Source organism: Apodemus sylvaticus, chromosome 4 (assembly GCF_947179515.1).
Source record: "Apodemus sylvaticus chromosome 4, mApoSyl1.1, whole genome shotgun sequence".
NCBI lineage: Eukaryota > Metazoa > Chordata > Mammalia > Rodentia > Muridae > Apodemus > Apodemus sylvaticus.
Window position 1 is genome coordinate 108,419,958 of NC_067475.1, and position 15,725 is coordinate 108,435,682.

Below are 15,725 nucleotides of genomic sequence, written 5' to 3' on the forward strand. Positions count from 1 at the left end.
TTGAGAAATATCACTCAGCATATATAGCTACAAACTTTTCCTTAATACTGCTTTTGTTCTGGGAGACGGATCTGATATTTTGTTCTCACTTTCATTAATTTATAAGAATTTGGTCTGTAATGCAGTTTAAGTTGGAAGAGTCTCTGTGATGGTTTTTGTTTAGATGAAAAACAACAAGTGCCAAAATAAAAGTAAGACACAAAAAGTGTAATGAAAATAAGAGCAGAATTAATTAAAGGGAAATTTAAAAGAAAGCACAAAGAAAGAATGAATGAAATATTTGATTATTTGAAAATACGGTTTAGTCCACAAACTTTGTGGATAAGAACATGATATAGCACTGTTTTCTGAACCTTCTGAGCAAGCCAAGCTGCCTTGAGCAGGCTGCCATCCCAGGGAGGCCCCATTCTCCTGCTGCCTCTCCTCTATCTCTATCAGACTCCTAAACCAATAAGGTAAGCTTCCCTTGCCCCACACATCTTCCCTGCTGCCTGAGCCCTCTAGTTCAATGCAAGCTGGCCTGGATAGCCTGTCATCCCAGGGATACCTCCATTCTCTGACAATCTCTCCACTTCCTCCATCAGGCTCCTAAACCACACAGAAAGATTCCTTTACCCCACCCAACTTCCCTTCTCTTTTTTGCCATCTGGGACAGGCCAAGTTGCTTTGAGCAGCCTGCCATCCCATGTAGACATCTATTCTCCTGCATCCTTTCTGCCCAACTTCATCAAACCTGGGGCTCCTGAACTATACAGAACTACAGGTCCAGAACCATACAACCCAAGGATAACCATCAAAGACTTGGCATACCAGGATCATTTAGGTTCACCACTCTGTCAATACCTACTACAAAAAGAATATCCAAGGACCAAAATCATCTGTATGGATAAAGGCTTTCAAAAGAACAAAATCAACATGAGCCTGGGAAATATGACACCTCCAAAACATAGCTACTCCACTACAGGAAGCTCTGAATACCCAAACATGACTGAAACAAAAGAAAATGACCTCAAAACAAAAGAAAATGACCTCAAATTTAATCTTATAAAGATGATAGAGACCTTTAAAGAGGAAATGAATAAATCTCTTAAAGAAATATAAAAATTTACAATCAAACAAATAGAGCTCCTTAATTGCCAGAACCTGGAAAGAACCCAGGAATCTCTCAACAGAAGAGTGGATGCAAAAAAATGTGGTATATATTCACAATGGAGTACTATTCAGCCATTAGAAACAATGAATTCATGAAATTCTTAGGCAAATGGATGGAGCTGGAGAACATCATACTAAGTGAGGTAACCCACTCTCAAAAGATTAATCATGGTATGCACTCACTAATAAGTGGATATTAACTTAGAAAACTGGAATACCCAAAACATAATCCACACATCAAATGAGATACAAGAAGAATGGAGGAGTGGCCCCTTATTCTGGAAAGACTCAGTGAAGCAGTATAGGGCAAAACCAGAACAGGGAAGTGGGAAGGGGTGGGTGGGAGAACAGGGGGAGGGAAGGGGGCTTATGTGACTTTCAGGGAGTGGCGGGCTAGAAAAGGGGAAATCATTTGAAATGTAAAGAAAAAATATATCGAATAAAAAAAAGGAAATGAATAAATCTCTTAAAGACATACAGGAAAACACAATTAAAGAGGTCAAGGAAATAAATAAAACTGTGCAAGACCTGAAAGTGGAAATAGAAGCAATAAAGAAAATATAAACTGAGGAAATCCTGAAGATTGAAAACACAGGGACAAGAACAGAAACAATAGATGCAAGCATCATTAGCAGAATACAGAAGATGAAAGAGAATCTTGGGTATAGAAGATACAATAGAAGAAATCAATCAAAGAAAACATTATGGTAAAAAATTTCCTGACACGAACACAAAATTTTCCTGACACAAAACACCCAGGAAATCTGGAGTAACATGAAAAGACCTAACATGAGAATAATAGGGCTAGAAGAAGGTATAGAGTCCTAGCTCCAAGGCCCAGAAACATATTCTCAACAAAACCATAAAAGAAAACTTTTACAATCTAAAGAATGAGAAACTTATAGAGCACCAACATGACTAGACCAGAAAAGAAAATCCTCCCGGCACATAATATTCAAAACACAAAATTTACAGAACAAAGAAAGAATATTAAAAGTACAGGAGCATGTTGTCCTCTGAGAGGCTCTACTCAGAAATCAGATACAGACACCTACACAAACAGTGGATGGAACTTGGGGACACTCATGAAAGAATAGGAGGAAGGATTGTGAGCCCCTAAGGGGATAAGAACTCCATAGGAAGACCAACAGTCAACTAACTGAGACCCTTGGGACTCTCAGAGTCTGAATCGCTAATCAAGGAACATACATGGGCTGGACATAGGCCTTCCCAATCATATGAAGCAGATGTCCAGCTTGGTCTTCATGTAGGTCCTCAATAATTAGAAAGGAGGCTATTCCAAAAGCTGTTGCTTATAAAGGAGATATATTCTACTAGCTGGGCTGTCTTGTGGGACTTAGTAGGATAGGAAGCATTTAGCCTCACAGAGGCCTCAAGTGTTATGGTGCGGGTAGATACACAGTGGTCTACATCCACTCAGAAAAGAAGGGGAGGTGGAACTGGGGAAGGATTGTAGGAGGGGTGACTGGATGGAAAGCAGGGAGCAGGATACAAAGTAAATAAATAAATAAAAATTAAAGTAATTGTAAAGAAAGAACATGATATAACCAGTGGCTGTGGTTTCTGAAGAGATGATAGCCTCTAACTTCAGGACAAGTGTCACACTCTCTAGCCTAAATAAAAAATGAATCTCGATATCAGATGCTGTATTATGTCACCTCATTGCAACACTAGGTTTTCACTAGACTTTGTTTGATGATGGCTTTATTATGGTATTTGCCAATGACTGGACATTCTTTTGATATACAAGATTGTATTTTTAAATATGAACACATTATTTAATGTTTATTTGAAGCAGATTAAAATGTAAAAATATACTCTCAGAAATCTTAGACTCATAAAACTTGATTATTAATGAGACTCACTGTGAAATTCTCCCAATCTTAAAGAAAAGTTATATCCATTGACAAGCATTTTTATGAGAAGACATAGGCAACTACTGTCAGAGAAGCAAAGAGATTAATTGCAAATCTTCACCTCTCCTTCCATTCATTCAAGTCCAAGCCAGCTCCCTAGCTCTGCAGCAGAACACATAATGTAAACTCCCTTCCCTTCCAGCACACATTTTCAGTGGACCCCACAGATCTTTCCCTTTAAACTTCCTTTTCTTCTGCCATTCATTGCTTAGCTCCAGGTCCTAGCTCGCCATGGTAAACCACAAGGCACACAGAAGGGAGCAGGTACATCAATGGGCCAGATTCATCCCTCTCCATTGGCCCAAGTCATATCCCAAAATTTCAACCCAAATCATTAGCAGAACTTCAACTGTGCCTTCTCCTCACTATCCCTCCACATTCCTAGGTGAATAAGGAAGAATACTATGGTGAAACACTCGCCTTTCTTCTTTTTATGAAACCCCTCAACTGTGCCCAGCCCATTTCCATTCCTAAGCCTAAAGATGCAATACATAGAAACACATTTTGGCAGAAACTTTTGGTGCCCAAACTTAACAGGACCCCAAATTTTCCTACTAGGACACATAGAGACCACACTATTCTAAGAAAAAGAGAAGAATTTTAAATCAAAGAGCAAAACACTAATAAATAAAGACAAGGCCAGTATCAGCACCTACATTTATAATCTTCCTAATCCCAGATGCCAAAATACCAATATAAAAATAAGAGCAAAACTTCCAGGACAATATGTCTCCATTAGAGCCCTACAACCTTATCACATAGTCCCTAAATATTCTGACACAGTTCTAACACACACACACACACACACACACACAGTAATCACACTCAAGAGGATTTGAAAGTAAAAATTAATCAAATGCAGTACTAAGATCAATAAAATAGAAATAAAGAGAACAATACAATGAAACCAATAGGTAGTTCTCTGAGAAAACCAATAAGATAGACAAGCCCATATCTGAACTAACAAAAAGGCAGAGAGGGAATATCTAAATTAACAAAATTAGAAATGTCAAGGCAAACATAACAACAGACACAAGGGTATCCAGAGAATCATAAGGACATATTTTAGAAAATATTTATGACATCAAATTCAAAAATCTAAAAGAAATAGACAATTTTCTGATTAGGTACCACTTAAAAGTAGTCATGAGTGAAATAGAAGTATGAATTAAAATTATTCCAATCAATAAAAGGTGCTCAGAACCAGATGATTTTGGTGCAGAATTCAGATTTCCAGAGAAGAGTTAACTCCAATATTCTTCAAAGCATCCCACAAAATAAGAGTACAAGAAACATTGCCCAATTTATTTTATAAGACCAGTTACCCTGATATACAAACTGTATAAATAGCCATCAAAAGACAATTACAAATTAATTTCCTTTATTACCATAGATGCAAATATATTCAACAAAATTGAAAAAACACTAGTAAAAAAATACTTGCAAGAAAAATATTTGTAAAACAAATCCAATATCACATCAAAAAGATTGCCCACCATGCTGTTTCATCCCAGAGATGTGGAGATGGTTCAATATATGAAAAATTAATGAATGTAATCTGTGATATAAACAAACTAAAAGAAAAAACAAATGATCATTTTATTTAGATGCAGAAAAGGCCTTGACAAAATACAACACATCTTTATGATAAAAGTCCTGGAGAAATTAGAGAGCTAAGGGACATAAACCTAAATATAATAAAGTCAGCTTACAACAAGTAAACTATAGCCAATATCGAATTAAAGATAGAGAAACTCAAAGTAGTTCCACTAAAATCAGAAACAAGACAAGCTGTCTCTCTCTCTCTCTCTCTCTCTCTCTCTCTCTCTCCAAATTTTTACAACATAGTACTTTAAGTCTTTGCTAGAGCAAAAACACAAGTGAAGGAGATTAAAAGGATACAAACTGGAAAGAAAAACATGAAAGTATTGTTATTTTGAAAACTATGATAGTATACTTAAATGATTCTAAGAGTTCCACTGGAACCACAACTAGTAAACACATTCAGCAAAGTGGCTGCATATAAAATTAACTTACAAAAAAATCAGTAGACCTTTCATATACAAATGATGAATGGACTGAGAAGGAAATTTGGGAAATAAAACCTTTCACAGTAGCCTCAAATAATGTAAAATATGATGCAGCTACTCTGTCTAAGCAAGTTGAAGATTTCTATGATAAATTACAATGGAAATTCAAATGTTTGAAAACACTTAAAGAAATGTACAATATCCTTAGATGCAACAGAAATCCACATGAAAACTACATTGAAATTTTATTTGTCAGAATACCTAAGATCAACAAATAACAACTAATTCTGACAAGGATGCGGAGTAAGAGAAGCACACATATATTGCTGGTAAACTTACTAAAATATATACATATTTGAAGGTGACCTAAATGAAATTGCCAAATAATGGAAGAGACAGAGTACAGAACAATTGTCTCTTGTCATCAAAGAGAACATCAAGTACTGGATTTGGATTGCATCAGGTTGAGTTGTTGGCCAAAGGGGTCTCACTGGGTTCCTCAAACAACACAGGGTGTTGCCAATACTATAGGTCTTGCTCTCCATAAACTCACAGAAAGCCTGTTGCTATGGACCCATAGCCAAACATTACACAGAGCATGAGAATACTTTGAATGGTCAACATAAATGGTATGTCTCCATAAAATCCCTCCCTTCAGAGCTCAGGGACCATTGCATCAGAGGAGTCAGCCAGTGTAAGAGCCTGATGGTATCCAGGATGCCAAGAAAACAAGACTGTCTACAACAATGTGAGCAAAACTCATATAAACTCACAGAGATTGTGGCAGCAAGCATAGGACCTGCAGAGTTCTGTACCAGGTCCTTTGTATATATATATTGTGGCATTTAATTTGTGTTTTTTATTTCATTTTTCATGGAATTCATGAGTGTGAAAATGAGTTTGTCTCTGATAATTGTGCCTTCCATTGGTCTTTTTTCCTTTTGGTGGCTTGTCCTGCCCAACTTTGAAGGGATAGTTTTTGTTCTATCTTAGATACTGAAAAAGCCTTTGACAAAATCCAAAATCCCTTCATGGTAAAAGTAGTATTAGAGATCAAGTATACAAGGCATATATCTAAGTATAATCAAAGCAATGTACAGCAAGCCAAAGCCAACATCAAACTAAATGGAGAGAAACTTGAAGGAATTCCACTAAAACCAGGAACACAAAAGGCTGTCCACTCTCTCCTTATCTATTCACTATAATACTTGAAGTTTCAATTAGAGCAAGAAGACAACTAAAGGATATCTATAAGGGGTACTTCTGATGCTAAGGTCCTATTCCCCAATTGGTTCTTGATTTATCAGTAAAGAAGCCAGGGACTAATTGCTGGGTAGAAAGAATAAGCGGGACTTCTGGGTCCCTGCAGGCAAAGAGATAGACACAAAAAGGAGTGAGAGAGTTCGCCATGCTTCTGAGGGAGAAAAGGTGACCAGCCATGTGAGATCTTGGACAAAGTGACCACAGGCCACTCCTACAGGTATGTGGTTGGTAGTGTTAGCTGGGACTAGATATAACTGAGCAACTAAAGTTGAGAGCAGGTGGAGAGATACTAAGCTAAGAGTATTGATAAGTGCATGCTTCTCCAGGCTGGAGATAAATAGCACCCAGCAATTGTGCCAAAAACGCAGGTTGAAATTGAACAACTGTGTGTGAATGTGTTTTTGTCTTTGGATTTAAGGGAATCTGGGTGGGAGCTGGTAGTGTTCCCAGAATTTAAGCAGTGTAGCAAAAACTATTCATAGCAGAAATCAAGGGGATACAAATTGGAAAGGAAGAAGTCAAACTATTACTATTCACAGATGATGTGATAGCATATATAAATGGCCCAAAATATTCTACCAGTGAATGCCTGCAGCTATAAACAGCTTAAGTAAAGTGACTGAATACGAAACTTAAAAACAAACAAACAAAAACCAGTAGCCCTCTTTTATACAAAGGATAAACAGGCTGAAAAAGAAGACATGGAAATAACATCCTTCACAATTGCCACAAATATCCCGGTGTAACTTTAACCAAGCAAGTGAAAGATATATATGATATGAACTGAAGTCTTGTTTCTGAAGAAAGAAATTGAAGATATCAGAATATGAAATTATCTCCCATTCTCATGGATTGGTAGGATTAACATAGTAAAAATTGCCATGTTGTGAAAAACATGTGCATATTCAATGTAATTCCCATCAAAATTCCAATACATTTTTTTATGGAGCTATGAAAGAACAATTCTCAAATTTGTATAAGAAAACAGAAAAGCCAAAGATAGCTAAAAACAACCTGTAAAATAAAGGAATTTCTGAAGGTATCAGTATTCCTGACTTCAAGTTGTACTATAAAGCAATAGTAATAAAAACTGCATTAGTATCAGTACAAAAACTAATAGATTTACCAATGGAATCTAATCAAAGACTGAGAAATAAACCCATACACCTATGGACACAAAGATAACAGAACTATACAATGGAAAAAGGGAAGCATCTTCAACAAGTTGTGCTCGTCTAACTGTATGTCTGCATGTAGAAAAAATGCAAATAGATTCATGTTTATATCAAAGACCTCAACATATAACTGGATACACTAAATCTAATAGAAAAGAAAGTGAAGAATATCCTTAAATACATTGGTAAACAACTTACTGAAAAGAACACCCTTAGTTCAGGCACTAAGCTGAACAATTAATAAATGGGACCTTATGAAATTGAAAATCTTCTTTAAGGCAAAGGACAGAGTAAATAGGTCAAAATGGCAGAGTACATCTTCACTAACCCTATATCTGACTTCAGACCAATATCCAAAAATATATAAAGAACTCAAAAAGTTTAACCCCAAAAACCTAAATAATCCAATTTGAAAATGGGATACAGATCTAAAAAGAGAATTCTCAACAGAGGAATCTCTAATGGACAAGAAATGTTCAACATTCTTAATCATCATAGAAATGCAAATCCAAAAGGCTCTGATATTTAACTTGACAAGGATGTGGAACACACCTCCCTTGCTAATGGGAGTGGGAAATTGCAACCACTCTAGAAATCAGTCTGGTGGTATCTCAGAAAATTGGGGCTAGTTCTACTTCGAGACCCAGCTATACCACTCCTTGGTATTTACCCAAAAGATGCTCCACCACACCACAAGAAGACATGTTCCACTCTGTTAATAGCAGCCTTATCTGTAATAGCTGGAAACTGGAAACAACACTGATGTCCTTCAGCAGAAAAGTGGAAAATAAAAATGTGGTTCTTTTACACAATGGAATAGTACCTAACTGTTAAAATCTAAGGACATCATGAACTTCCCACACATGGATGGAACTAGACAATAACATCCCGACTGAGGTAACATAGACCCAAAAGGACATGCATGATATGGCCTTACTTATAAGTACAAATTTGCCATAAAGTACAGGATATCCATGTTACAATCCACAGACCCAGAAAAGCTAAATAACAAGGAGTACCCATATAAGGTTGCTTGAATCTCACTCAGGGAAATAAAATAGTGATCAGAGGCAGATGGAGGGAGGAAGTTGGGTAGGAGAGGGGATGGAAAGGGAAATGGGTGGGGATCAGGTGTGCAGAGAAACAGGAAGGAGAGGGTCATGAATAAGGATGGAAATTAGTGGCTGGAGGGGCTAGGTTGAATGTCTTGTGCAAGAGATCAGGGAAAGCTTGAAGTACCTGGAGGAGATGGGAACTCCATTGAAAGATGAACAGAACCAATTAACCTGGATCCTCGTTGGTCCCAATAGACTGAATGACCAACCATAGAGCATATATAGGTCTGGTCCTAATGGTACCCCATACATATGTAGCAGATGTGCCACTTGGTCTTCAAAGAAGTCCATCAATAACTAGAGCAGGGGTTGTCTCTGAATCTGTAGCCTGCCTGTGGAACTTGTTCCCCTAACTAGGCTGCCTTGTGTGGCCTCAGTGAGAGATGATGTGCCAGGTTCTGCAGTGCTTGAATTGTCAGGGTGGGTTGTACCCAGCAGGGGCCTCACCATTCTCAAAAAAGAAGGAAAGGGAGGACTGGGAAAGGCGTGTGCAACAGGAGCCTGGGAGGAGAGGGGTGGCTGAGATCCAAGTGTAAAGTAAATAAATAAATTAATGAGAAAAATTTAAAAAATAAAAACTTAAAAAATAAAGTTTATGTGCTTTTGCCTATCTTATACTTATTCTTTCAAATTATTGAAAGAATTACTGATGAGTACTTTTTCATGTTTTTTTGGTCAAATATGTTAATTACTATTTTATGAAATGGGTTATAAAATGTACCTTTATTAAACAAAGAATTCTCACCTGAAGAACTTCAGATGACAGAGAAACATCTTAAAAACTGCTCAACTTCATTAGTCATAAGGGAAATGCAAATCAAAACAACCATGAGATTTCACCTTACACCAGTCAGAATGGCTAAGATTAAGAACTCAGGAGACAGCAGGTGTTGGTGAGGATGTAGAGAAAGAGGATAACTCCTCCACTGCTGGTGGGGTTGCAAATTGGTACAACCACTCTGGAAATCAGTCTGGCAGTTCCTCAGAAAACTGGGCACATCACTTCCGAAAGATCCTGCTATACCACTCCTGGGCATATACCCAGAGGATTCCCCAGCATGTAATAAGGATATATGCTCTACTATGTTTACAGCAGCCCTATTTATAATTGCCAGATGCTGGAAAGAACCCAGGTATCCCTCAACAGAAGAGTGGATGCAAAAAATGTGGTATATATACACAATGGAGTACTATTCAGCCATTAGAAACAATGAATGCATGGAAATGGATAGAGCTGGAGAATATCATACTAAGTGAGGTAACCCAGTCTCAAAAGATTAATCATGGTATGCACTCACTAATAAGTGATATTAGCCTGGAAAACTGGAATACCCAAAACATAATCCACACATCAAATGAGGTACAAGAAGAATGGAGGAGTGGCCCCTGGTTCTGGAAAGACTCAGTGTAGCAGTATAAGGCAAAACCAGAACAGGGAAGTTGGAAAGGATGGGTGGGAGAACAGAAGGAAGGAAGGGGGCTTATGTGACTTTCAGGGAATGGGGGACCAGAAAAGGGGAAATCATTTGAAATGTAAATAAAAAACATATCAAATAAAAAAATGTACCTTTATGGAAACTCTCTGAGCTATTATAATTCATAGCAATGGCAAACTGTATATCTATTGAAATTCATAGGACTTCCTCAATCACTCTGATGACCATTTTAAGAACTCATATTTTCTTACATAATAAGTAAAGATACATACATATATACATATATATATATATATCATTACATGTGTCATTTCACTTTGAAACTTGAGAAAATAAAAATCAATAGCTGTGTGTTTTCAGAATACATTCCTATTGATGAAGATGTTTTAGCCATTATATAAGTTAGGTTCATGAGAAATTCTAAAAAGATGTAGCAGTTTCTCTACTAAAAGGTACTGGTTCATTCACCTCTTCTTCTATTGTCCAGGACACAACGTGAAAAATGATTTAGTAGAGAACAGAAACAGTGCAGGGTGACCCAGATCTGAGAACAATACATATTAGGTGACCAGACAGGAATTCTAGGAGCTCTTCTGCAGGAGGGTTTAGGTCCCATTGTCCTCATTTGCCACATTCCTTGTATCTCTGCCATTTATCATTTTCTCCTATCTTCTGCCTACACTTCCTCTTATCTTTGTATCCATACAGCTTCTGGACAAAAGTATATGTTGGTTAAAAGTAGCCTAGTATGTTCTGTGTTCAAATCTGGTGTAGACTTGTGTTCAAATTATATCACTTCATTAAAAAAAAAGTCTGAATTCTAGCAACTTAGAACCAAGAGACCAAGCAACTAAGACCATCAGTAGATCTCACAAAGTGGCATTTGAGCCATTGTCTTTGAGACTTGTCAGGGAGTTGTCAACTATGCATGTCAACTTAAAAATAAATAAGTTCTACTCTTGAGTATACAGTGCACCTTTCCAGCAAATTATACAGAAGGGATATCACAACAGACTATTGCAAATACAGAAGAGAGAGTCAATTATCTTCCACAAATAAATGTAGTAGAGATCTGAGAAAATGAGGTAAATACACTATCACTTCTACATGATATTAAAACATATCTCACGTAATTATAAATATATTCATTGTATTAACTTGTAATGAGAACATCATCATCACAGACACAACTGATCACTGAATTAATATGGACAAATATATCCAATGAAAATTTATTTGGAGGCCTGAGTAACATAAAGAGCATACAAACTTTGTGTGAAGTACTTTAAAAAATAAGTAGAATAATATGTGATTTAAATTCACCAAAATTTTAAATTGATGGACATAATATGTGGGATTCCAGAGAACGTATGAGTCGAGGTATTCTCAAAAACATCACATCAAGGATTCTCAACAATTACAAAATATTTCTTTTAGACAATACTATTTCTTTTATTCTGATGTTGATATATCATAACATTTAGTGTTTTAGCAAACACCATGTGCCCCTCTGCTTTAGACAATCAGACATCACGTTAGTGATTAAATGAAAACCAAGATTGTCTGGTTTACATATCATAAAGAAAACTTAAATCTCTTCCAAACATATAGAAATAAAGGAAGTTTCAAATATACTTATGTCATCCCAATTCCCCAGTAAAAAATATATTACCACCAATGAAGTCATTTTTATAAGAGTGCTGATGAATCTCACTTTCCACGGTTCTTCAACATTTTCTGGAACGGGTGAATAAATACAATAAGCAAATAAAATACAAAAGAATCCAAAGCACAGAGTCTTGTACCCCATGATAAATCTGCAAACTTGAATGTGTTGCTAGTGAATGCCACCCCATATATATGCCATGGAGCAGTAAGACAAAGGTAAGTAAACTGTGTGAGGTACAATGATGGTGTTAGCAATAGTGACCTGACATTGATTTATAAGACCAAACCACTGTTGAAACTGGTTATGCAACTGTAATTCTTTATGAAACAGAATTTACTCCAAAATATCTGATAAAGTATGTAGCAGTGGCAAAAAAAAAAAAAATCCTTTATGAGAGCAGTGAGTTCCTATGTCACCACATAATACCAGAGGAGCAGAAGCATTTAGGAACCTAATTAGAGCAATGAAAAAAAAAGACCAAGAAATCCCTTTGTTCTATTGCCATTTACAAAGAGTGGTGATAACAGGATGAAGGCCAGATTAAATGTGAGGTAACATTTGATCGACCTTAAGGCTAACGCCCACAGCTCTGGTCATTGAAACTTTCAATTCAATGAAATTGCTATTCTTTTCCAATTTACAAAGAAAATCACCTAATACTTAGATTTGTACATATTAAACATAAAGCTTGTAGATTCATAAAGTTACTTGTACAATCATGGAAAAACTACACTTTGATTAAACAAATACTTGTTGCATCTTGTAAGTCCATATATTCAGATTAGATGAAAATGAGCATAACATGGCATCATCTCTTCCCCTGTGAAAATCTTCTCTCTTTCTCTTAACCACAATCTACCAGCTCTTCCATAGAATACCTACCTCAGGTGAGGCCTCTCTCACCTTCCTCTTAACCTGTGAGGCTGAAGCCTTTCCTGGCACTCTTACTCCTCTCATGATGCAATCTTAACACAACCCTGCTTTGACATCCATATGAAAACCAGGACATCAGCATCAAAGGTCATTCTCCTATTTGGGGAATTAAAAGGGTATGGATCACGGACAGAAGAAGGTTAGAGATGCTGCAAACAAGCTGAAGGAAACAATCCTGCATGTGCATCCTGGAAGCATCAACTCTCTATTTGAAATATTAGGGTACTTTTGCATGTTCTTCCTTCCCTCTCTGCTCTGAGGTGCAAAGAACTCACATGGAATTCAATGGACCTGTTCCTTCCTCCCATCCAGTCAGATTAGCTCTGTTTAGCCTCAAATTTTCAAAGTCACAATTATAGTCAGTAAGAAAGAATTTTTTTAAAAAGCTTTTAAACTGTCAAGCTTCTGAAATCACATTTTTCCTCTATATGAAAGAATGTCAAGAAATTATAAAATTAATTCATTTGATGGTTTTAGTAAAAACATAAAGATGAAGGCATGAAGGACATAGTAGTAAAATTTATCTCAATGAAATTAGAGAAAATCTTAAATGTAAAAGGTAAAAGCCCTAAGAACTGTGTTCATAGATTGATTTAATGTGTCTGGTTGACTCTCACAGTCAAAAGAGAAAACTAGTTTTGTGTGTGTGGGGGGGGGGTGCTTTGCTGGGAGAGATTGAGGGTGAGTTAGGTTCAAACTGACAGGAGACATTAACATATACTCCAATATCTCAGCAAACTACAAGCTGTATAAACACAGAGGAATGAATCCCCAACAAACTCACTACTGCTGACCCAACCAATTTTAAATCTTTGTTGTAAGAAAAATTCCAAGGTGGTAATAAGTAAAAACATCAAGGCTCCCAGCCACAGGGAGATACACATTATCTGACAGTCAATCAATCAATAATCTTAGTACAGTGTGAAGAAATTTTGTAGATGAAATGAAGTTTTCAACAAGTGGCCTACAGATGAAGTGCCTAGATTAGTTAGCATAACCAATCATGTGATTCCTTAAACCAAAGGGTTTTTTTTCCACTTAGATGCAAAAGACACACCTTAGAGGATAAAAGGGGAGGCCATCTGACAATTTATCAATTGCCTCTTGAAGTAGATGGGATCACATGGCCGTCTTTAAAGGAGAGAGTTAGTTTTAATCAAATAGAAAGCAGGGAAGGAGGGAAGTATGGAAGAGCACAGCTGAAGTCACAGCAAGAGTTCATTGAAAAGAATGATGAGTTCAAAGTGAACCTTAGCAGTAGAGCGGGCTCCAAGTCAGTCTTACTATGGGACAAGACCTTGCTACGAAATATAAAAGAGGCAGGGAGGGAGGAAGGTACAGAGAGGGGTTGGATGAGGAGAGAGATGGAGTACAAGGAGAATAAGAAAAGAGAGTAGGGGAAGAGGGAAGAAAGGGGAGAGAAGAGGTTGTAGTAGGAGAGGGAAATATTAAATTCACCTTAGTTCTCCAGCCGTAGGAAACTACAGAGGCCCAGGTTTTCATCCAAAGATCTGCACCCAGTAGCCCACTTTTGTCATCTAGACAGTGACACTCTTACCAGCTGGCCTTTACTTCCCAACAGTTCCTGGCTTCATTTGCTTCTTTAAACACCAGAGTGATGTTTCTATGGACATGAGCATTTTAATACCAAGGCAAAGCTTAAGGACTCTGCTTAGGACACTGTGAAGAAATTTTGTAGATGAAATGAAGTTTTCAACAAGTGGCCTACAGATGAAGTGCCTAGATTAGTTAGCATAACCAATCATGTGATTCCTTAAACCAAAGGGTTTTTTTTCCACTTAGATGCAAAAGACACAGTTTTTCAATGGGGGTTGGATTTCATTGGCTCTATATAGCCTTTGTATAGTGACCATTTTCTCAATATTAATTATTGATATTCATAGCCATGATAGAGCATTAGACTCAGGTATAGAATCATCTCACCTGCAAATAAGAATGTTTGACTTCTTGTTCTATTCACATCTCTTCCATTTGCTTATTTTGTCTTATTTTCCTAATGAAGTCTTTGAATACTATTCCACAAACTATTCGACTTGCACAAACCTGCCATTTTTACTCAAATGATGTTAAGTATAGTTTTGCACATATACCTATTTTAATGCTGAGATATGTCCCTTCCCATCTGAATATTGCTATGAAGAGTGTTGTTTGTCCAAACTTTTCCCACATTTAACAAACAATCACTTAATTTCTCTTCTCGAATTCATTTATGTTACTGACAACACTTACTGGCTTATATATTCTGAACCATTCTTGTGCGTCTCCAATGAAGCCTACTTATAGCGAATGAACTTTTTGATACATTCTTGAATTGTGTATACAAATATTTTTAAAATATTTTTGTAAAGGTTTGATCATAGATATCAATTTGTCATTTTCTTTTTTCATAAAATCTTCATAACTGTCTTTGGTGCCATGACAATGCTAGTGTCCTACTTAGTTTTTGTTAACTTGACAAACAAGATCCACCTTGAAGGAGGAAATAAATTAAGGAAATGTCTCCATCACATTAGCCTGTAGCTATGTCTATGAGACATTATCTTGATTAATGATTATGGGGTGGGAGTTGGGGTACACTACTGAAGGCTATGCGTGGCCAGGTAATCTTGGGTTGTATGAGAAAGCAAAATGGAAAGCAAGTCAGTAAGCAGCATTCCTCCATGGTCTCACATTCAATTCCTGCCTCAAAATTTCAGTTGTGAGCTCTAGTTCTGGCTTTTCTTGGGGATAACTGTAACTTGTACAATAAAATAACCACCACCTCACACACACACACACACACACACACACACACACACAAACACAAACGTTTTTTGGTCAATTTTTTTTCAGAGCAACAGACAGCAAACTAGAATAGAAATTTATACTTGTAAGTAGGATGTTGCTGTAATGTTATTTGGAAAGGGCTCTTTCCAAATTTTAGAGCTCTGAGCTAAAAACATGCCATTGATTTCCCAAGGACTGATTATTTATTAAGGCAGCTTGGTAGGTAGG

The 15,725-nt window shown here is 36.8% G+C and overlaps 1 protein-coding gene across 1 annotated transcript in view; it reads right to left on the reverse strand.

Annotated features, from left to right (window-relative positions):
- The window catches only part of LOC127682344 (arylacetamide deacetylase-like 2), a 45,340-nt gene extending 33,422 nt beyond the window's left edge, over positions 1-11,918 (reverse strand). Inside the window, exon 1 of the mRNA XM_052178714.1 lies at positions 11,781-11,918. Within this exon, the coding sequence (XP_052034674.1) occupies positions 11,781-11,918 (138 nt within the window). The remainder of the gene's footprint in view (positions 1-11,780) is intronic.
- Between the last annotated feature and the right edge of the window lie 3,807 nt (positions 11,919-15,725).